Source organism: Chlorocebus sabaeus, chromosome 5 (assembly GCF_047675955.1).
Source record: "Chlorocebus sabaeus isolate Y175 chromosome 5, mChlSab1.0.hap1, whole genome shotgun sequence".
Lineage (NCBI taxonomy): Eukaryota > Metazoa > Chordata > Mammalia > Primates > Cercopithecidae > Chlorocebus > Chlorocebus sabaeus.
The window spans coordinates 85,320,865-85,343,030 of record NC_132908.1 but is presented as its reverse complement, the minus strand read 5'-3'; the positions used below and the strand labels follow the sequence as shown (position 1 = coordinate 85,343,030).

General features: G+C 61.2%; 1 protein-coding gene across 3 annotated transcripts; it reads left to right on the top strand.

Annotated features, from left to right (window-relative positions):
• The first annotated feature begins 34 nt into the window (after window positions 1-34).
• RNF166 (ring finger protein 166) lies at window positions 35-12,545 on the top strand. 3 transcript variants are annotated; one of them, XM_007994339.3, is made up of 6 exons: window positions 35-275; window positions 5,040-5,196; window positions 6,725-6,837; window positions 7,381-7,480; window positions 7,953-8,060; window positions 11,428-12,545. In XM_007994339.3, exons 1-6 carry the CDS (start codon window positions 121-123, stop codon window positions 11,491-11,493), a joined length of 699 nt encoding a protein of 232 aa, XP_007992530.1. In that variant the 5' UTR covers window positions 35-120; the 3' UTR covers window positions 11,494-12,545. The 3 variants fall into 3 exon arrangements, with proteins under 3 accessions (XP_007992530.1, XP_007992531.2, XP_007992528.1); XM_007994337.3 differs by having other exon boundaries at window positions 37-275; window positions 7,366-7,480; XM_007994340.3 differs by lacking the exon at window positions 5,040-5,196 and having other exon boundaries at window positions 36-275; window positions 7,366-7,480.
• Window positions 12,546-22,166: the final 9,621 nt, after the last annotated feature.

Genomic DNA, 22,166 nt, shown 5'->3' with positions numbered 1-22,166 from the left:
CGAAGCGCGGCTGGGGGCGGCGCCCTCCGATGACGTCAGCGCGGCGCAGTAGCGGCCGTGACGAGCGGGCCGGGCCGGGCCAGGACAGCGGGAGGCGGGCGGCGCGGGCCTGGCCCCGGGATGGCGATGTTCCGCAGCCTGGTGGCCTCGGCTCAGCAGCGGCAGCCACCAGCCGGGCCGGCGGGCGGCGACAGCGGCCTGGAGGCACAGTACACCTGCCCCATCTGCCTGGAGGTCTATCACCGGCCCGTGGCCATCGGCAGCTGCGGCCACACGTGAGCGCGCCCGCCCGGGGGCCGCGGGGAGGGGGCCGTGCCCCGCCGTGGGAGGGGTCACGAGGCCGGCGGCCGTCCCGGTGCAGCCCCGGACTGGGCGAGCGGGGCCTCGGGTCGCGTGGGGTCCGGGTTCCCCTGTGCGGCGCCGCCGCTGCCCTTCTGGGCGCATTCATCCTCCGCCCAACCTCGTTCGCGCCAGCCGCAGGCGCCCGGTCCGACTGCTGCTTCGGTTCACGGGGCGACCTGCGGCCCTGCCCAACCCTGGGGTCCCCGGGGGCTGCGGCGGGCGCTCGGGTACTCTGAGGGCAGCAAGTGCCACCGCTCCGCTAGTGGTGGTGGATTTGGGCTTGTGGGGCTGGAATGGGCAGCTGTAAATAAATGACTTGTGGCTTTTGCTATCAACTCTTGTTCGGACCCGCTGTCTGCCTGTTTTGACTACAGAGGAAAGGAGTTCCCTAAAGTTTAGAGGGGCTTGTTTGGAGTCTGATGTTCTTATGTTTTGTTTGAAGGAGAACTTGGGTCACACCGATCACTGAGTGGCCAGGCAGGCTGGTCCACAGAGGAGCAGACCCTGACCACCTTGCTGGGGTTTCCACCTGCGCCAGGGCTCACAGCCGGTTCCTCCAGGGTGTTTCAGGAACAGAAACTCGAGGACGTGGCTCTCCTGGTGGGGAGCTGTGTTTAAGTATTCTGGAACTGCCAGCCCCGTTGGGAGGAAGCCGAGATCAGAGTGTCTGCTCTCTCCTAAGTGCTGAATAATACAGCTCTTGAGCACAATTAGCAGTGGCAGGGTACAGAGAGAGCAAGAGGGCTTCCCCGCAGACATCCAAGCTGCTGAGGTGGTGGAGTGGAGGGGTGTGCACCCAGGCTGGTAGGAGGCTCTAGAACATTTTGCAAGCAAAGGCAGCTGACTTCAGAGGCTCCTGGTACAGAGGGAGCTGGGACTGCTAGGTGGGTGTGTGCTGGTCACCCACGGAGGTGGCTGGGCCAGTGTCAGGATGCAGAGCTGCCTTCATTACCTGTGTCAGGCGGCACAGGCGCCTGCCCACGCTGGGACAGCTGTACCTACTTCTCTTGTGAGGCTGCTAAAGGCTCTGCCCCTGCTCCTCCATCTCACTTAGCTGTGACATTTTGGTGGGGCAGCCTCTGAACGGGCTTTTTTTTTTTTTTTTTTTTGAGACAGAGTCTTGCCCTTGTCACCCAGGCTGGAGTGCAGTGGCGCAATCTGGGCTCACCACAACCTCCACCTCCTGGGTTCAAGTGATCCTTTTGCCACAGCCTCCTGAGTAGCTGGGATTACAGGCACCCGCCACCATGCCTGGCTAATTGTTGTATTTTTAGTAGACACGGGGTTTCACCATGTTGGCCGGGCTGGTCTCGAACTCCTGACCTCTGGTGACCTACCCGCCTCGGCCTCCCAAAGTGCTGGGATGACAGGCGTGAGCCACCGCGCCTGGTGGGACTTCCTTCTTGGGAGCAGGTAGTACCCGGTGTTTGAAGGTGCATTCTGCACCTTCTCATCTGTTACTGAGCGCTGAGGCTTGACCTAGGCCTCGTTTTAGAAAAGCCTCCCATAGGCTTTGGGTGTCAACACCTTCACCCTGCTGTGGTTGCCCACGGCACCTCCACTTTCCTAGCCTGCACAAATTGGTATTTGCCCTTTGCAAATACATCTTTTCCTAAAATGTGGTTTCCGTAACACAGAATCCAGAACTACATGGAATTGTGGAGCATCTTTCCTACAAACTTCCCCCCCCCCCCACACGCTTCTCTTGGTAGAATTTGATAACCTTCCTAGTCTCACTGCAAGAGCTTTTCACACAGCCTTTGCCTTTCAAAGATTTTTCTCCCCGACTTTTCCTGCTGGCTTTTGTTTTCTGGCTCTTCTCTCTCTGCTTCTAACTTTCTGTTTCTTGTTGGTGTTGCTAAGGCATGCATGCAAATGACCACAGAAAGTTTAAAGGCTCTTCGGGTTCCCTTCGGAAGTCTGTTGTTGGTCTGGTTCTGTCCCCTCTGCAAGCCCCCCAACCAGAGCAGCTTTCTCCTCCAGGGTAGATCTCTCATGGCAAGAGTATCCCAGTGTGGGGGCATGCACCCTGCTCTAGCCCTCAGGCAGGAGGCCCCCTGGGGCCCAGCAGGAGCTGTTGTCATTCAGGGGACAGTCCTAGCAGTGAGCCATCTCTGTAACCAGAAGCCTGTGGGCCAGGACACGCATGATCATGAACCTGTCTGGAAGGGCTGTGAGAGCAGCCTCCACCCGTGCAAGACAGCTGTGGGGCTTGCTGAGGGTGCTGGCCTGCCAGCCAGGCAGATCCCTGAAGCACGGGCCGTCCTAGCTCTTCAGCTCGTGCAGTGACCAGTGTAGGAGACCCATCAGCAGTCCCGGGTGTCTGCTGGCAGGGCCAGTGCGCGATCGCCCCTCCCTTTGCAAGGCTGTCGACGCCCCCACACCCATCGCCCTCAGCCACTTCCTTCAGCGGAGAAGCTGCTCAGCACAAACCCCTGGGTGGGTGCAGACAGGAACTTCCTGTGGGGGAGGCGGGCACTGCTCCCGGCTGCTGGCTCTCTGAACACCAGGCTGGCCGTCACTGGAAACTAGGCTGATAGTGCATCCACCCTGCGGGTGCCTCGTTCTGCCTCCTGCTCCTCGGGCCCAGCTGCCCTGGGTTCCCTCTTGTGTCTTCCCTGAGTCCTTCCAGGGAGAACGAGGCTGTCTTCCTCCCAGCCAACCTTCTGGGCACCTTTCCTGTCTTCCCAAGCTCTGCCCGGGACCCTTTCCTTCCCCTCAGCCTGTGGCCGTGCTGTGCAGCCGAGACTCCCCTGGTCTCTGGCAGCTCAGGGTTCACTTGGGAGGTGCACCATCCAGTCGTTTCCAGTGTGTTTGCAATTATGCAACAATCAACACCATTCTAGAAGATTCTTTCCACCCCAGAAAGAAACCCAGGGCCCTCCCCCTCGCCTGCCAACCACTCCTCTGCTTTGTGGTCACTGGGTTTGTCTCTGCTGGACGTTGAGTGTGAGTGGACTCCTGCGACACGGGTGGGTCGTGCTTGCTGTCTGCCCTGCCCTGTTTTCCAGGCCTCCTAGTGCGTGGCGCCTCTTCCTAGCCGAACGCCCTTTTCATGTGTGTGCATGCCACACTTTGTCTCTTCATGCGTTTACCGATGGGCACCTGGGCTGTTTCCACTTCTCCCTGCCCGAGTATGGGGTCTCCCTGAGGCCTCCCCATGTGGTCCATCTTGCCAACACCTTCCTCCCGTGATCAGGCGAAGTAGGCGGCCCCCCTGGCTGGAATCCAGGGGTCAGTGCCAGGGATGACCCTGGAAATACCTGCTGGGGTGCCTGGTGTGGGTGTCTCCTCCGCAGACCTGCCAGGGCGCCTGGTGAGGCTTCGGGTAAGGTGAGCAACCTCTTTGCAGGAAAAGGCTTGTTCACTTTCTGACAGGTCTCAAGGGGAGTCCCACTTTCTCTCACACAAAGTTTAATGTGGGAGCCGCCAGCTAGGTGGTGGCTCCGTGCGAATCCAGTGGTGGGAAAGAGGGCCTGGGGGACAGCAGGAGGGACTTAAGATGCCCACTTGGCCGCCTTTGCCTGAGGTCCTCAGCCTTCCTCCTTGCAGGAAGGGCCTTTTCTTGAGAGGGATGTGGAAATCTCTTGACAGCAAAGAGGACTCTGGCCCTGAATTCAACTGAGTCGTTTGTGAACTCAGGGCCTGCCCACAGCCCCTCTGTCCAGTGGGGCTCCTGCACCAGCCCTGCACGCCCCCCGTCCTGCAGCCTTCCTGGGGCTGAGGGGCTCCGCCTCCGTTCCAGCTCCTTGCCGCAGCTCAGCTGTCCCCATAGTGCTCCTCACGAGGCCAGATATGGCTGCCCTGGTATTAAGCTGCTTCTCTGTGCCTGCGCTGGAGGCTTTCGCACCTGGTGCTCCCGCTGGCTGGTGGTGCTCCCCTCCAAGGGGCGTGTGCATCTACAGAGTGGGAGGCTGTTGTAGATACCAGCAAGGGGGTGTGTGAGCCCAAGGAAGGCCCTGCTGCCGGAGCCTGGAGTGCACATGGGGCTGTGGGACTCTCAGTCTGTCCTCACGACGTGGTGTCTCCAGGGGCAGTGCCGAGAGTCAGGGCCCATGGGAGCCTCAGGTGCCCCAACGGTGCCCAGGACCCAAGCCTCCACCTAGGTGGAGCAGGACCCCCTCCTGCCTGCGAAGCTGTCCCAAGCCTGGTGACTGCCACCCAGCCTCAGGGTGTGCTGCCACTTGGCTGGCTTTGGCCCTTCCCTGTCCAATGCGTCTAGAGCCCCTGGGGCCTGGCAGTTTCCTTTCCCACGATTGTTGAGGTTTTATCCTCCAGAGGGTGGAACTGGGGGAGTTTCCAGAGTTCCTGGGCTGTCCCTGTGCCCCGCAGCCCACCCAGTTGTTGTTGCCATGTGAGGGTAAACCTGGTAGGCCAAGCGCGAGGCTCCTGCCCATGGGAGCTCCTCTGGCCCACGTGTGGGGACAGCCGTAGCCACGGCTCTGCCCCTAGCCAGAAAACCACAGGGCCCTACTGTCAGGAGGGACCGGGGCCATCCTTTAGCCAGATGGGTCCCATCCAGCTGGTGGGCCTTGGACATAGGAGTGACCATTTCCAGAGACGGCAATAGCAGTAGGGGGAACTGCCCCTGTGGACCCCACAAATGCTGGGTCCTAAGAAGGGCCCCGAGAGAGGCCTGCGGTGCGGTTCGGGAGACCCCAGCGGCGGGCTGGCACTCAGGCCCTTGTGCCCTGCAGGTTCTGCGGGGAGTGCCTCCAGCCCTGCCTGCAGGTGCCGTCCCCACTGTGCCCACTCTGCCGCCTGCCCTTCGACCCCAAGAAGGTGGACAAGGCCACCCACGTGGAGAAGCAGCTCTCGTCCTACAAAGCGCCCTGTCGAGGCTGCAACAAAAAGGTACCCGCCTGCTCGGGCCGTCCTGGAGCCGGGGGTCACTCGATGGGCAGCCTCAGCCCACGGGTTCCACAGAGGGCGGGGGCCGGGGCCATCTCTCTTTCCTGTTGAGTAATCGCAGTCTCTGCTTCTGCACCAGGAAGCCGGCCCCGGCGCCTCCCTCCCCTCCCCTCCCGTTTTCATCTCTCACTTCCCATGGTGACAGCTGAGGGGGCCAGCCCGATGCGGGCAGCACTGTCAGAGCCGCCTAGCCCGGGCCAGGGGAACCCATGTGGGTTGTGGTCAGGGTAGGGACCAGGGACCTGAGCTGAAACCTTCCCAATGCAGCCTTCCCCTGCCAGCCGATACTGGGGACAGCGCTGGGGGCTCCAAGGTCACAAGGGCCATAGGCAGAGTCAAGGACATCTAAGGGCCGAGCACCCTCCAGCTGCCAGGAGTGCCAGAGCCGGGCTGATGGGCGCTGACACACCCACATCAGAGCAGCCTAAGGGCCTGCAGCTTGTCATAGGCCTCATTGGCCCCCATCTCCATCCTGTCCTGGAGCCTGGCCCGCACCCCATGGCCCTCCCTGGCACATCCACTTCAGGGTTGAGAGGGCCCAGCCAGTGCCCCTTTCTTTCAGTGGCTTCTGGAGGACTGAGCAGCTAGAATTGATTTTGCATTTGCATTTCCCGACATTGCCACATCTCAGGTTAATAAGTTCTATGAAGCACTCACACTAGTACGTGGCCCCTCGGTGGTTTGTCCTCGAGGTCAAAGGTCCAGATGTCCAGGGGCTGCCCTGGACTCCAGAGTAGTGCGGCTGAGCAGGCTGTGGCCTCGGGTGCTTGGGCACCTCCCGTCTCTCCCATGCTCAGCGTTCCTCTCTCCTGGGCAGACAGAAAGGATCAGAATGGGCCACATGCAGAGTGGCCTCCCCACACCACAGCGGCACGGCTCTCTAATCTGTGTCTTCACATGCGACTGTCTCCCAGCGCCTTGCTGGGATGTGGCACGTCCCTTGGAGTCCAGCAGCCCTGGGCAGAGCTGGGTGCTAGGCTTGTGTCCAGGAGGATCTCAGGCACCTGCGGTCTTGTGACCTATTGCCCTGGACAGTGAGTGTGCTGTGGATGGAGGATGGCGCCCTGCCCCATGGAAGCATCCCCGGCTTGCCCCTCAGTCCCACGGAGCATCTGTCCCCAGCCTGGGGCATTTCTGAGTGGCCTCCACTTGGCCTCTTCCTTTTTCTGGAGCAAGTATTTGAACTCCTGTAGGTGCCAGAGGTCTCCTTACCTGTTTCCCACCACCCTTCTCCAGCCAGGTCTCTGCCCTCGGCCAGATCATCCTGCAGTGATTTGCTTTTGGCCATGGAGTGGTGGCTGCCCAGTGCCTGTGATTGTTTTAGCAGCAGAAGGGACCGGGTCCCTCTGCTGCTGGCGACACAGACACTTGCTTACAGTTCTCTGGTCCTGGACACCTGAGGTCTCAGCCTCCCCAGGACGGCCCTTGCAGATTCTCAGGACCGCCTTGCCCTCCCTGCCCTGTCTCCTAGGTGACCCTGGCAAAGATGAGAGTCCACATTTCGTCCTGCCTAAAGGTCCAGGAGCAGATGGCCAACTGCCCCAAGTTCGTCCCCGTGGTGCCCACATCCCAGCCTATCCCCAGGTAGGCGCCCTGCAGTACAGGGGAGAGGAACCATCCTCAGCGGTTTCCTCGTTCTGGGAGCAAGTGCAGTGCCCCATCCCAGAGACCTGGGGAGTCACCCGGGGCCGGGTCTACTCTGGGGAAGTGGACCCCCTTTGCCACCCTGCAGGAAGGCACTGTGCTGCCCTCCCTGGCATACCCACCAGGCCCCCTGAGGTAGGGACATCTAAGGTGTGGGGAGCAAGAGGAGGGCACAGGCCAGGCCCACACATCACCTCCCAGCAGGTGGATGGACCGAGAGACGGTTCCTCCCAGGGCAGCACCAGCAGTCTCTGCCGTTTGGCTGGCCTGGTTGTGTGGGGTGGACGAGGGTCCTGGGTGTGTCCTCAGGAGGCCACGGTGTACAGAGGCACGGGGGCACCCAGCCATTGCCACGCTCCTGCAGCCTACAGAGGGCAGGCCTGGGGCCACGCCTGTGTTTGAGAGAAGCAGAGAGGCAGGGCCCCTAGACCCCTACCGGTGCCACTCACTCTACCCCTGCCCTGCCAGCAACATCCCCAACAGGTCCACCTTCGCCTGCCCGTACTGCGGCGCCCGCAACCTGGACCAGCAGGAGCTGGTGAAGCACTGTGTGGAAAGCCACCGCAGCGACCCCAACCGCGTGGTGAGCGGTGCCCGCCCCGAGAGACGCTTGCGTGAAGGGAGGCCTGTGGGGGACAGCGCTCGCCCTGAGAGACGCTTGCGTGAGGGGAGGCCTGTGGGGGACAGCGCCCGCCCTGAGAGACGCCCGCCCCGAGAGACGCCCGTGCAAGGGGAGGCCTGTGGGGGACAGTGCCAGGCCCAGGAGCCTGCTCCCAGCAAGTCTGGGGGTGCCCAGGCCACAAAGCCTCCTGGGACCCAGGGTGGGGACTTGGCTGCCCCAGCAGCACCTGCTGGAAACCAGGGAGTGTCCATAAGTCCTTCAGGGTGACGCACACTGAATAACTCAGTTGTCACCGGGGCACATGCCTGCAGGTCTGGGGTGCCTTCCCAGGCTGAGGCAGCACTGGCAGGGCTCAGGGGAGGGCCCCCAGTCCCACTGCGGCCACCACGCCTCTCCCTGGTCCAGCTCGGCTTGACCCCAGTGCCTGTTCCAGGTGTGCCCCATCTGCTCAGCAATGCCCTGGGGGGACCCCAGCTACAAGAGCGCCAACTTCCTGCAGCACCTGCTTCACCGACACAAGTTCTCCTATGACACCTTCGTGGTAGGCGTCCTGCTGGCACTGTCCTCCCACCTCCTCCTCCCTCATCCACCCTCCTCCTGCTGGCACTGTCCTCCCACCTCCTCCTCCCTCATCCACCCTCCTCCTCCCTCATCCACCCTCCTCCTGCTGGCACTGTCCTCCCACCTCCTCCTCCCTCATCCACCCTCCTCCTCCCTCATCCACCCTCCTCCTCCCTCATCCACCCTCCTCCTCCCTCATCCACCCTCCTCCTGCTGGCACTGTCCTCCCACCTCCTCCTCCCTCATCCACCCTCCTCCTGCTGGCACTGTCCTCCCACCTCCTCCTCCCTCATCCACCCTCCTCCTGCTGGCACTGTCCTCCCACCTCCTCCTCCCTCATCCACCCTCCTCCTCCCTCATCCACCCTCCTCCTGCTGGCACTGTCCTCCCACCTCCTCCTCCCTCATCCACCCTCCTCCTCCCTCATCCACCCTCCTCCTCCCTCATCCACCCTCCTCCTCCCTCATCCACCCTCCTCCTGCTGGCACTGTCCTCCCACCTCCTCCTCCCTCATCCACCCTCCTCCTGCTGGCACTGTCCTCCCACCTCCTCCTCCCTCATCCACCCTCCTCCTGCTGGCACTGTCCTCCCACCTCCTCCTCCCTCATCCACCCTCCTCCTGCTGGCACTGTCCTCCCACCTCCTCCTCCCTCATCCACCCTCCTCCTGCTGGCACTGTCCTCCCCACCTCCTCCTCCCTCATCCACCCTCCTCCTCCCTCATCCACCCTCCTCCTCCCTCATCCACCCTCCTCCTCCCTCATCCACCCTCCTCCTCCCTCATCCACCCTCCTCCTCCCTCATCCACCCTCCTCCTCCCTCATCCACCCTCCTCCTGCTGGCACTGTCCTCCCACCTCCTCCTCCCTCATCCACCCTCCTCCTGCTGGCACTGTCCTCCCACCTCCTCCTCCCTCATCCACCCTCCTCCTGCTGGCACTGTCCTCCCACCTCCTCCTCCCTCATCCACCCTCCTCCTCCCTCATCCACCCTCCTCCTGCTGGCACTGTCCTCCCACCTCCTCCTCCCTCATCCACCCTCCTCCTCCCTCATCCACCCTCCTCCTGCTGGCACTGTCCTCCCCACCTCCTCCTCCCTCATCCACCCTCCTCCTGCTGGCACTGTCCTCCCACCTCCTCCTCCCTCATCCACCCTCCTCCTGCTGGCACTGTCCTCCCACCTCCTCCTCCCTCATCCACCCTCCTCCTCCCTCATCCACCCTCCTCCTCCCTCATCCACCCTCCTCCTCCCTCATCCACCCTCCTCCTGCTGGCACTGTCCTCCCACCTCCTCCTCCCTCATCCACCCTCCTCCTGCTGGCACTGTCCTCCCACCTCCTCCTCCCTCATCCACCCTCCTCCTGCTGGCACTGTCCTCCCCACCTCCTCCTCCCTCATCCACCCTCCTCCTCCCTCATCCACCCTCCTCCTCCCTCATCCACCCTCCTCCTCCCTCATCCACCCTCCTCCTCCCTCATCCACCCTCCTCCTCCCTCATCCACCCTCCTCCTCCCTCATCCACCCTCCTCCTCCCTCATCCACCCTCCTCCTCCCTCATCCACCCTCCTCCTGCTGGCACTGTCCTCCCACCTCCTCCTCCCTCATCCACCCTCCTCCTGCTGGCACTGTCCTCCCACCTCCTCCTCCCTCATCCACCCTCCTCCTGCTGGCACTGTCCTCCCACCTCCTCCTCCCTCATCCACCCTCCTCCTCCCTCATCCACCCTCCTCCTGCTGGCACTGTCCTCCCACCTCCTCCTCCCTCATCCACCCTCCTCCTCCCTCATCCACCCTCCTCCTGCTGGCACTGTCCTCCCCACCTCCTCCTCCCTCATCCACCCTCCTCCTGCTGGCACTGTCCTCCCACCTCCTCCTCCCTCATCCACCCTCCTCCTGCTGGCACTGTCCTCCCACCTCCTCCTCCCTCATCCACCCTCCTCCTGCTGGCACTGTCCTCCCACCTCCTCCTCCCTCATCCACCCTCCTCCTGCTGGCACTGTCCTCCCACCTCCTCCTCCCTCATCCACCCTCCTCCTGCTGGCACTGTCCTCCCACCTCCTCCTCCCTCATCCACCCTCCTCCTGCTGGCACTGTCCTCCCCACCTCCTCCTCCCTCACCCACCCTCCTCCTGCTGGCACTGTCCTCCCACCTCCTCCTCCCTCATCCACCCTCCTCCTGCTGGCACTGTCCTCCCACCTCCTCCTCCCTCATCCACCCTCCTCCTCCCTCATCCACCCTCCTCCTGCTGGCACTGTCCTCCCCACCTCCTCCTCCCTCATCCACCCTCCTCCTGCTGGCACTGTCCTCCCCACCTCCTCCTCCCTCATCCACCCTCCTCCTGCTGGCACTGTCCTCCCACCTCCTCCTCCCTCATCCACCCTCCTCCTGCTGGCACTGTCCTCCCACCTCCTCCTCCCTCATCCACCCTCCTCCTGCTGGCACTGTCCTCCCCACCTCCTCCTCCCTCATCCACCCTCCTCCTGCTGGCACTGTCCTCCCCACCTCCTCCTCCCTCATCCACCCTCCTCCTGCTGGGGCCCCTCGCCAGCCTCAGGGTCCGCAGGGTTCCGAGGAAGCCAGAAACAGAAGCCTCGTTTCAGGTGACCACATTCCCCGGGTTCTGTGGGGGCTGCCTGCAGATGGAGAGTGATGGCAGCTGAGTTCGAGTGGCCACTAGAGGGTGCCCAGGCCTCTCAGGGATGTGGACCACACAGGGCAGGTCCCTGCCTGTCCACCCCACAGAACCCCTCGAGGGTGAGCCAGGCTTCCTTCTGGAAGCTTTCTGGAGAGAGCTGGAGGGACTTCCATCAACATTGAACACTCCAGCCCTGTCTCCTTTTCCTACCCGCCGCGGGTCAGGCACGCACCTGGCCCCCAGGCCTGCAGACACTCGCACAGACTCTTTACTCCTGGTGTGGCCCCTGCCCTGCCCAGCCCTGTTCATTCCTGGCCCTGGCTAACAGTCCTGGCGATGGCTGTCCCTCCCCCTGCCAGCCGTCCAGGACCCATGCTCCACCTACCTGAGAATGGAAATTGTTAAAGAGGTCAGGGAGCCCTGGCCGGCCTGCTCACCTCGGAAACCCCAGGGCTTAAGAGTCCGAGCTGAACCAGCAGCCGTCCGAGTGCCCCCCTACCCAGCGGGTGATGGTCACGCCTTCTAGTCGGCACCTTGTCACCCCCCAGGAGGACTGTGCAGGCCCGGTGCCGGTGGGAACAACAGAGCTGGGTCCTTCCTGTGTCCTGCTGGAGGGAGGCAGGAAGGGTGGACACGCCTGTGTGGGTAATGGGCAGAGGGGACCTCTCCTTCATGTCTCCCTCAAGCCCGGTGCGTCTCTCCTTCCTGTTTCCAGGACTACAGCATTGATGAGGAGGCCGCCTTCCAGGCCGCCCTGGCCCTGTCTCTCTCAGAGAACTGAAGGGAAGCGCAGCCACCGCCTGCATCTGGGGTCAGGGATGTCCCCGCTCGAGGGACAGGCCTGGGCTCCTGTGTCGCACCTGGCACCTGCTCGGGAGCACACCCCACCGGACCAGGAGGAACCTGCACCTGCGCAGGAGGGGAGCCGGGGCCAAGCCTCTGGGCCTGAAGATGGACCAGCCGCTGAGGCTGCCAGAGCAGGGCTGCCTGGTCCCACCGGCGTCGCTGGGTTCTTCGGTGCTTCTGGCCGAGCAGGCGGCCTCCTTGGGCAGGGCTGGCCACTGGGACCTGGAGCCGCCGCTTTCTCTTCAAAGCCATGATGCCCTCTCGTGGGAAGAAGGGACCGGCGGTGCGCGAGCCATGCTCTGCAGTCGAGCCGGAGGAGCCCAGGCTGCCACCCTGCCCAGCCCGACCCGCTTCCACCTTGCGCATTTGGTACTGGCTTTTGTGATACTTAGGAATCCTGGCATCTTTTCTATATTATCCAGTGTGATAATCTTTTCACGTTTTATAGAGCAAAGACAGAGCAGTTACTCTTCATATTGCAATATCTGTGTTTGACTAGGAATAATAGTATTTTTATGGAATATTTACAAAATTATATTTTTTAAAAAAACAATCAAAACAAGCATTGGGGGATTGGGGCAAGGAGGGAAGGAGCAGTGGGGCAGCTGCCAGAGCTCAGGTGAGCCGTGGCGTCTGCCCGGGGCCACCCACTGTGTGTCTGGGTCCTTGAGGTTTGTGCGTTTCTCTTTGATGACTAGGAAGAAATCCCAGCACCCCGGCCACAGGCTGTGGCCGCTCCCAGCAGAGGCAGGGCTGGCAGAGCAGGGGCCTCCTCCACCCAGAGTCCTGGCCTTGGCCCCCTGTCACCTTCAAAGCTGACTGTGGCCCGCTGCGGGAGGGGACGGCACCCAGCGGTGGCAGAGCTTGGCCTGGGCAGGGACCCGCTTGGCGGGCTGAGCAACACATCAATACTCTTTTCTGTTCTTGGCATTAATTATGGCTTTTTTTAAAAAAGTTTAAATAAAATGTCTCAGAGCATCTCCAGCAGCCTCGACTGGGTTTTATGCTCCACGTGTGGAATCACCAGCTGTGTCTGTGTTGGAGGTCAGCTGTGTCCTCCCCAGGCCGCTCATGCTGGGGGTGCAGCCTGCAGCCCGTGTGTGCCCGGGGCCCGAGCCTCACTCAGCCATGGAGGGTCCCACAGAGCCATTTAGACATGGGCACTGGCCCTCCTCCCTCTGAGAGGACCACCCGGTTCCTGCACCCGCAGGGCTGCTGGGGTGCGTACTCCTAGGCTGACTTTCTTTTTCTTAGAGGTGGGGTCACACTCTGTCGCCCAGGCTGGAGTGCAGTGGTGTGGCTCGCCACAGCCTCTGTCTCCTGGGCTCAAGTGATCCGTTCGCCTTGACCTCCTGTGTCACTGGGACCACAGGTGTGCACCACCTCAGCGACCTCTGGATTGGCTTCTGAGCGTACTGAGGGTTACGCCAACTGCCTGTAGCTCTCTGAGGGGTCACTGTCGGGGCCATGGGATCCCCTGTTCTCCAGTCTCTCAGGGCCTCAGGCCAACAAGAATCACCTGCTCGCCAGCCCCAGGGCGGCTGTGGCCATCATAGACCAGTCACTGTTTCCTGCCTTCTCCCTCCCCCTCTCAGGTAAGGAGCGTTTCCAGCCTCTGTTCTGGATTGTTTACTTGCAGGGCAGGTGGCTGTCCTCACCCTGAAGGCCACAGCTTGGGCTGGACACACAGGAGCCTCTACCAGTTGTCACTTGAGGGGAGACGCTTACCCCCTAGGGAGCAGGGCTGACTTCCAATTGCCCTCGCCAAGGGCCACTGGAGTCCCCACCTCCCCTTCTCACTACTCTTCGACCCCTGATGACATGATCCTGTGTCTGGGAGGCCCTCACCAGGCAGCACCAAACTCCAGGGAACAGCAGAGCCACCTGCCAGCCTGCCCTTCCCTGTGGCCTTCCAGAAGGAGGCTTGAGACACAGTGTCCCCTGGAGCCATGTGGGCCTCTGACTGGTGCCCCGTGAGGCCGACAGTCCCGGCCATGTGTTCACCACCTGGCCACTGGCCAAGCCTGTCTCACCCCTTGGGCAGCCCACCCGCCTCCCAGCAGGAGCAGCGATGGGGGCAGCTCTCCACGTCCAAGCCTGTCCACGTCTGACCGGAGGGTGACATGGAGCCGTCACGAGGGCATGACCCTGGGTGCCCAGGAAGCCTGGAGACAGCTCTGGGCCCTGTCTGGGCAGGCCATGGCCTCAACAGCAGCCCTTGGGGAGGTGACGCCTGAGTCTCTGCGCCTCACCTGGGGAGGACAAAGCACCTTCAAGTCACTGAGCAGCTCCTCGCTGCCTCGGGGAAGGGAGAGAAGCTGGCATGTTGTGGGAGGCGTGGACGGGCTGGGGCTGGGAACTGCCTGGCCTCCCTTGCTCTGCTCTGCCCCAGGCCCCCAATTCCATGGCAGGTGCCTCAGGGGGCAAATCCCGACTTGGGCCGGTCTGAGGCCCCCTGCTCTGTGTCACCCTCAGCTCTGAGGCCCCCTCTTGGCACTGCACTGTGACCACTGCGCTGGGGACTCAGCAAGGCCGGGGCAGGCACTGGGCCCAGGGTGGGCAGGAGAAAGACTCCCTGGGGGCCCACTGGCGCTCATGCTATGGATAGGAGCGGTTTTAACAGACTGTGGCCTCTGAAAGGGGCAGAAGCCTGTCACTGTGTGCTTGTCCTGCTGGCCTCAGACGATGTGACTGCCCTCCCTCCCTCCCTGACTGAACCATAGCCACAAGCCTCCTACAAGCCAGCAGTGCCCAGAGTGAGGGGACAGAGTGGAGCCCGGACAAGGAGCCATCCCCGTCACATATGGGCTGCTCCACTCTCAAACACTGGGCCACCTCCGAACTCTCAGCCCCGCCGAGCACCCACTTCCAAGCGCTGGGCTACTTCCGAATGCCGAGGAAGCAGAACCCTGTCCCCTCCCGGTTGAACCAAGGCCTCCCACTGCTGCCGCTCCCAGGGGGCTGTCAGAGGAAGCCCAGGACCCCCTCCTCAGGACACCCTGTCCCTGCACACAATTCTGGAGGGAGCAGGCCTGTCCCCTCCAGGTCCCCTCATGGAGGCCACAGGAGAGCTGAGAGCCACAGGCCAGCGTCTGGGTGAAGGTGCGGCCTCAGCTTTCCTCATGGGCCTGGCCGCCTCTCTGGTGACCTGGTGTCTGGGAGGGTCTGCCCAGGGGAGGACTTCAGAATGAACCCCAGCAAAGTGGGGAACTCAGGTCCGTTGGAGCTCAGCAGACCCTACCATGGCGGGAGGAGGCCTCAGGCACGGAGCAAGACCCCTGCTCCATTTTTCTTGTTAATAAAGCCCTGGGTAGAGCCAAATGTCTGCACCCCGATACCCGTGGGGGCTGTCCCAGTGACAGTGGGGAGGCCGGGACCCCTCCTACAGCCACATGAGGAAAGTGGGCCGAAGCCCCTCACGTCGGGGGTTGGGGGTGTGCACGGAGCTGGAGCCAGAGGGCCGCCCACTCCGACCACATGGGCCATGGCGGCTCGGTTGTGGACCCACTGCTCTTAGGCAGAGTCCTGGAAGCCTGGGTCTCCCTCCCACCCTGGAGTATACCAGGGCCTGGCGGCAAGGCCCAAAGCCAGATGGGCTCACCCTGGAGGAGTTGGGGCTCCTGCCCTGCGGCGTCCAGGCCCGTCGCAGACTTGCAGCAGCACGCCCTCAGTTTCACGTTATGTAACAGTGTGGGGAGCATGAACCCTGCTCCCCAGAAAGCGCCTCCAGGTCCCAGGGACCAGGGAACTTCTCCATTAGAAAGGGGTCAGGTGGGAACGGCGATCCCCCGGCCCCAGGCTGGGCCCCCAAGAAACTGCCAGTAATTCTTATACCTGGGTCTCAGGAGCCACAAGCAGCATTTTGGGCACTCGGAGACGGCGGCAGCAGGGTGTGGTTCGCAAGACTCAGCCCAGGCCTTTCCAGAACTGCAGGTGTGCGCAGGGGGACGGGGGGCTGCCTCCAATAAGGGTCTCCCAGCTGCAGCTGCTCTACCCCGGGGCCCAGCACACCCACCGCAGCAGCCTCACCCTCCCAGGATCCTTTGGGTGCATCTGGGTGGTGCCTTAGGATTCCTCTAAGTTGGGGCCACCTGGTTTTAGGCTCCTGAGGCCCTCGGGAAGGAGGCAGAAGCCTCTGCTCCTGTTTCATAGATGAAAAGAGATATTCAGAAAACCTGCCCCAAATCCCCTGCTAACAAGAGGCAAACCGGGCTGATATTCCACTGTGTGGCCCAGCCCGGGGAACCTACTTGGCAGCCCATCTGGAAAACTCCAGAGGCCTCCACGGGAGACCCCTAACCCTCTGCCTAGGATGTGATGCAGGGAGGAAGAATGTGGGGAGGGAGGACGCCCTCAGCTACAGGCAGCTTCCTCCAATCCGAAACACCTGGGAGGACCCGGCTCCATCGAGGGGTGGCCTGAAAAAGCCATCTCTGGTATTGTTGCCTCTGCCGCCCCTCCTTCTATAACCACATCCCCAGGATTCTCTGCTCTCTCAACTCACTCTAGGAAAAAGAGGCCTAAATTCACTCAGCAAGGTATCACAAAGTCAAAGGCACTTTAACAAAAATAGCCCAAGGAATGCATCTCTAACAGTGGGCTTTGGGCAGAAGTAGAGATACTTTGGAGAAGGAGTCTCCCAGGTTCAAGCAATTCCCCTGCCTCAGCCTCTCGAGTAGCTGGGATTACAGGCACGCGCCATCACACCTGGCTAATTTTTGTATCTTGAGTAGAGAAAGGGTTCCACCACATTGGCCAGGCTGGTCTTGAACTCCTGACCTCAAGCGATCCACCTGGCTCGGCCTCCCAAAGTGCTGGGATTACAGGCGTGAGCCACTGCACCCAACCGGAGATACATTTTTGCAGGGCAAGGGGAGACTCCACATGGCACCCACTCAGAGCCCAGGCCTCAGCGGGTAGAAGCCTGGCTGGAAGCCGACCGGCCCCTCTGACGTGCAGTCCTGGTCTTGGCCACGGTTTGGGCTCTTCCAGCAGAGGGTGGCAGGCTGAACCCGGAGCCAGTGCGACCCCTGCAGAGTCCGCCATGTGAGCTTCCCAGAGCCTCTAGAGAGGAGCGGCTGTGGCGCCAGCCCCGGAAAATGGGAGTGGCACCCACGCAGTGCTTTTCTCGGAGCCCTCGGTGCACCTGCTGTGGGTATGCAGGGACTGGGGTGTGGTCGGCACGGACAGCAGTGGCCTGTTCCCACAAGTCCCTCGAATCAGGGGCGAGCCAGGGCCTGAGGCCTTGTCCCGGTCCGGACTACGGGTCTCCTGGGCTACTGCATCAAGGGGCCACAACCTGGGGTGCTGAACAGAACAGGAGTCTGAGTGTCTCCAGCTCAGGAGGAAATCCAGCACCTAGGTGTGGGCGGGCTTTGCCGTGGGGCGGGGGCGGGGGCCAGGGGCGGCCACAGCGGCCTGGTGCTTCTTGGCTGGCAGGGGCGTCGCTCCTGTGGTCAACACACAACTCTGCACCCGCACGTCACCCTCCCCCCCGCACCAGTCCTTGGATTAGGGCCCACCTTAATGACCTGACCTTGACTTGATGGCACCTGTGAAGACTCTATTTTCAATAAGGCCCCATGCCCAGAGGTGGGGGGGACCCCACCATCTTTTAGGGGGCACAGTTCAGTCCATGGTGCCATCCGTCAGTGCACTGTCGATACTGTCCCTGGCATTTCTGGAGGCACTGGGGCTCCAAGGACCCTGCTGATGTGGTAACCCAGGGTACAGGCCACAGAGAAAGCACCTTCATGCTGTCGAACCCGCTGCTGGCCTGCATCTGGAAGGGATGCCAAGTCCCTCTCCCCCAGGGGCCGCCTCTCCCATGTCTCCCACCCAGGTGCCCCTGCCCCAGGCCCACCCCTGTTCGCAGGAGCCCTGGACAGTGCTCATCCGGGTCCCAGGCGTGATGTGGCCCCAGCCCCTCGTCCGGCAGGCATTGTTCCGTTTGTGGCTCGATGAGAGAACACACTCAGCGGGCTGAGTTCCTCCTTCCCTCAGCCGCAGAGTGTGGCCCCACAGCCTCCTGACCGCCTGCTGCCGGAAAGGTGTCAGCTCCCTCACACGGCAGGTGGGAAGCTCAAAGGACCCTGGCAGAGAGCAGGTGGCTGAGCTGGAACCGAGCTCAGGTATCCAACTCTGCAGGACCATGCTGGGGACCCCACAGATCCCTCTCCTGGTGCCCGGGACTTACCCGCTGATGCCCAGCCTCCATGTCACCTCAGAGCAGCTACTGCGACTTCCCACACACATACGCCCACAGACACACGCATGAACACGCCTGTGGCCTGCAGACTCACATGCACGCTGCCTCGCTGCTTGATGGCTCAATTCTCACCTCATCTGCCCCACGCCCAAGGGCCCCTCAGCACTGGTCACCCCCGGCCTGTGTCACTGCCCGGCCTGTGCCGAGGCTTTGTGCAGTTTCGTGTGTCTTATAGGTGGTGTGGATAGGGACTGTTCTAACAGGCAGCACGGCCAAGCCTGCAGCCTGGGCACCAGGAGGACACCACGCTCAACCGCCCATGCCAGTGGCCAGAGATGGGCACTTAGGGGCATCTCTCCCACCCAGGAGCCTGGGCTCCCTGTGCTCCCTGCACTTCCTTTAATCAGACCATTCTGGCATTTGCCTGTGAACTGTACTGACCACTCCCCATTCCCTGTGCATACGGCTGGTTGCCATACGCTCTCTCTTCCCTCTGCCTGACCCTTCACTTCTGCCTCATGGGATCTGGGGGTAGAGGATGGCCCTCCTCACTCCCAGCGCCCTCCCTGCCCAGGGTCTGTGAGTAGTAAGTCTTTGAATGTGTTTCCTATCATGGTGGGGACTGAATTTGCACCTTCCACAAGGAAGAACCAGGGGCTGCCCAGGCTGGGTTTTCTCAGGCATGTGGGGGACACAGGACAGGCCCCCGCACCAGAGTGACGGTCAGGCAGGCATAACCTGGACATGAATCAGACAGGAGCCACGGGACGTCTGCCAGTGTAAGCAAGTTTCCGGGAGGGACTCCTGGTTGCAGGTCAGACAACTAGGCATCAGGCCATGTGCCAGGCAAAAGACACATCCCGGGAAAGGCACACAACAAATACCACGTCCATCCGCTTCATCTCCCAAGAGCACAGGGCTGCCTGCCAGCCACCTGGAACTGGCACTGAAAGGCAGTTTCGCTGGGGGCTCTGAAAACAACCATGTCTGCCTCTCAAGACCCCCATATCACACAGGATGGGTCCATTGAACCCCAGCTTAAGAACCACCCTTCCTGGCCAGGTGCGGTGGCTTATGTAATCCCAGCACTGTGGGAGGCCGAGGCGGGCGGATCACCTGAAGTCAGGAGTTGGAGACCAGCCTGGTCAACATGGTGAAACCTCGTCTCTGTTAAAAATACAAAAATCAGCCAGGCATGTTGGCGCACGCCTGTAGTCCCAGCTGCTTGGGAGGCTGAGGCAGGAAAATCATTTGAACCCAGGAGGTGGAGCTTGCAGTGAACCAAGATCGCACCACTGCACTCCAGCCTGGGCGACAGAGTGAGACTCCGTCTCAAAAAAAAAAAAAAGAACCACCCTCCCTTCTCAGATGGTGGTGTGAGCAGCCATAAACAGTAGTGAGTTCCCCTTCACAGAGGGTGACCAAGCACATGGTGGCGATTAGTCTGGGTGGACGTTGAGATTTCAAGCATTGGGTTCACGTTTCCATGGGCCCATGACCTTGGGCCGCATGGGATTGTCCCGAGTCAGGATGTCTGCCTCAATGAACTGCCTCTGCTCCTACAGGAGGGGCCACCTCTCTGAGTGTGAGGACAACCAAGGCCCAGCTGCCAGGCTGTCCTTTGGGGTCCTGGGTCTTCACCTGGGTGTCTCCACTCGAGACAGACAGGGCCTACATGCCCCCAGAGCATGGGGCAGGGCCTCTAGAAAGGCCATGCTGTCTGCAAGCTCCTGCTTCTCTTCCATCCAGTTCAACAAACCCTGCTAAACCCCCAGCATGCACCTGACCCCAGGCAGGCATTGTGCAGGTAGCAATGGCTGAGCCCCTCCTGGTCTAGCTCTCAGGGACCATGTTCTAACTGGGAGTCAGGGTTTCCAAGGTTTGGGTCATAAAGCCCTATCAGTAAAAAACAAGCAGTGGCTCCCGCCTGTCATCCCAGCACTTTGGGAGGCCGAGGTGGGCGGATCACTTGAGATCAGGAGTTCAAGACCAGCCCGACCAACCTGGTGAAACCCCGTCTCTCCTAAAAATACAAAAATTAGCCGGGCGTGGTGGTACACACCTGTAATCCCAGCTACTTGGGAGGCTGAGGCAGGAGAATCGCTTGAACCTGGGAGGTGGAGGTTGGAGTGAGACTCCGTTTCAAAACAAACAGCAGTCAATGGTGACAGAGATGTCTACCTTGATGGATACCTGTGTGCACATCTCCAGGCACTGTGGTTACATTCACTGTAAAACCAGAAAAGCAGGAAGACATATGCATAGAAAGGATGAAAATGTGAATATAAACGGAACTGTAACCATTTCTGCCCTGACCAGCAGTTCCTGGGGTGGGTTCCCCACTGGAAAACCGCTCCTGGGTGTCTGATGGAGGCAGATGGGAGGAGCCAGGCTGCCGGACCCAGCACAAGTCATCATCCCGATGTCCTAGATGTCCAGGGAAGGGGGCGAGGACCTGGATCACCTGCTGCAGTTCAGGGGGTGGCTCTAGCAGGCTGTGGGCCGTGGGTTTCCCACCACAGGGGCGCGTAAGTTTAACCCCCAGAGCCAAGCTGCCAGCACTGAGGAACGGAGGACACAGAAGGGATGGAGACGGCCGCCCTCCCCCCACCCCCACCCTGAGGCTGCACATGTGGGAAGGGGACACTGATGTTTCCCTCTGTGGGGCCTTCTTGGGTCCAGCCTGGACACCGCCCTGTGTGTCACAGCTGAAGAGTGAGTCTGAAGCCGCCTTGAGTGTCCCTGGGGGGCAAGTTGTTGTGACAGCCCTAGGACCTTACCCCAAAGGTGCTCGCAGGCCCTCTGGGGCGTTTCCAGGGTGAGATCAGCCATTCTCCACAGGAGAGCTACAGCAGCCCTGAATAACACGAGGCTGTAGCTGGGATTAGGATAAGCTTGTTGGGGCTTGGCGGGTGGCCACACAATGGGTAGGTGGGCGGGGAGGGACCGTGTGGGTGGAGGCTTGGCTCAGGTATCTGCAAGCGTTATCTGTGTCTGCGAGGGGGAGAGAGAAGGAAGGGAGGCTATAAATAGAAACCTTTCCAGGCGAGGAACAGGTGAATAAGCAGAAGGCAGGCATGTGTCCTCTGAAATCCACACTCCCGGCAGGGTGGTGCCAGGCCGTGGTTGCAGGAGAGGCCGGCACCTTCCTCCAGGGGCACCCCCACCTGCCCTTCCACTCCCCCTTACCAAGTGGCAGACGAGCTGGAATGTGGTTGGGTCCCAATCCCACTGCATCCTAACCTCCTATGGCCTTGGTCTTTTTTTTTTTTTTTTTAATTTTTTGAGACAGGGTCTTGCTCTGTTGTCCAGACTGGAGTGCAGTGAGGTGATCATAGCCCACTGCAGCCTCCACCTCCTGGAGGCTACTGCAACAAGCGATCCTCCCTCCTCAGCCTCCTGAGTAGCTGGGACTGAAGATGTGTGTTGCCACGCCTGGCTAAATAAAACTTTTTTTTTTTTTTTTGTAGAGACGGGGTCTCATCTTGTTTTTCAGGCTGGTCTCAAACTCCTGGGTTCAAGCAGTCTCTCGTCTCAGCCTCCCACAGTGCTGGGATTACAGGCGTGAGCTGCCGAGCCCAGCCTCACAGCCTTGGTTTTTTTCATTGGGAAAGCGGGGCTGATACTATCCCAGATTTTCACATCCTGGATGTGGGATGTGGGACGTGGGACGCTGCTGTGGCATGGCCCTCCTCCCTGCTGTCTCTCCCTCAGAGCTTCCATGGACTCACCACCCACCACCTTCCCCACCCCCAGCCCACAGAAGGCAAAGGGCACCCAGTTCTGAGGTGGGAGCCCTGCTGGGGAGGCAGGCCGGAGGCACAGCCATGGACACCCTATGTGCACGCCAGCCCAGAGATGGCCCCACCTAGCCCCCAACGTTATGAAATGTCCACGTCGAAAGAGACCCAGACACTGGACACAGTGGCTCCCAGCTCTTTATGGCCCAGAGGGTTCTACAAAACCACAAAGGAGGGAAACGGCTTGCCCAGGTCACACGTGCAGCTGTTGCAGAATTCATGTGATTAGCCAGTTTTATTAAACTTCCCATAGCCATGTCTGACCCCCTGGGAATTCCAGAATTGCAGGCCAAGTCCTCTGTCCCCCCAAAAAAGAGCTTTCTGGAGGCACCGGGCAAACTCCTAAAGGGCTGTCTCCAGCCGGGGAGGCTTCGGAGACTGCAGTCCACCCAGAAAGGGCCACTGTCCCCAGTCCACCGGTCCCTGGCCTGTTCCAGGGCACTGACCCTGGGCCGCCACTAGGGCTGGTCAGTGGGGTCAACTTCGGACTTCCTGGGCTCTGCCCATCAATCCTGCCGTGTGCGTCTGCAGAAGGGATGGGGAGGCGAGGCCGTGGAGAGAGCGTCATCCCCCGAGCAAGGGTTTTCCGAGGACTAGGCT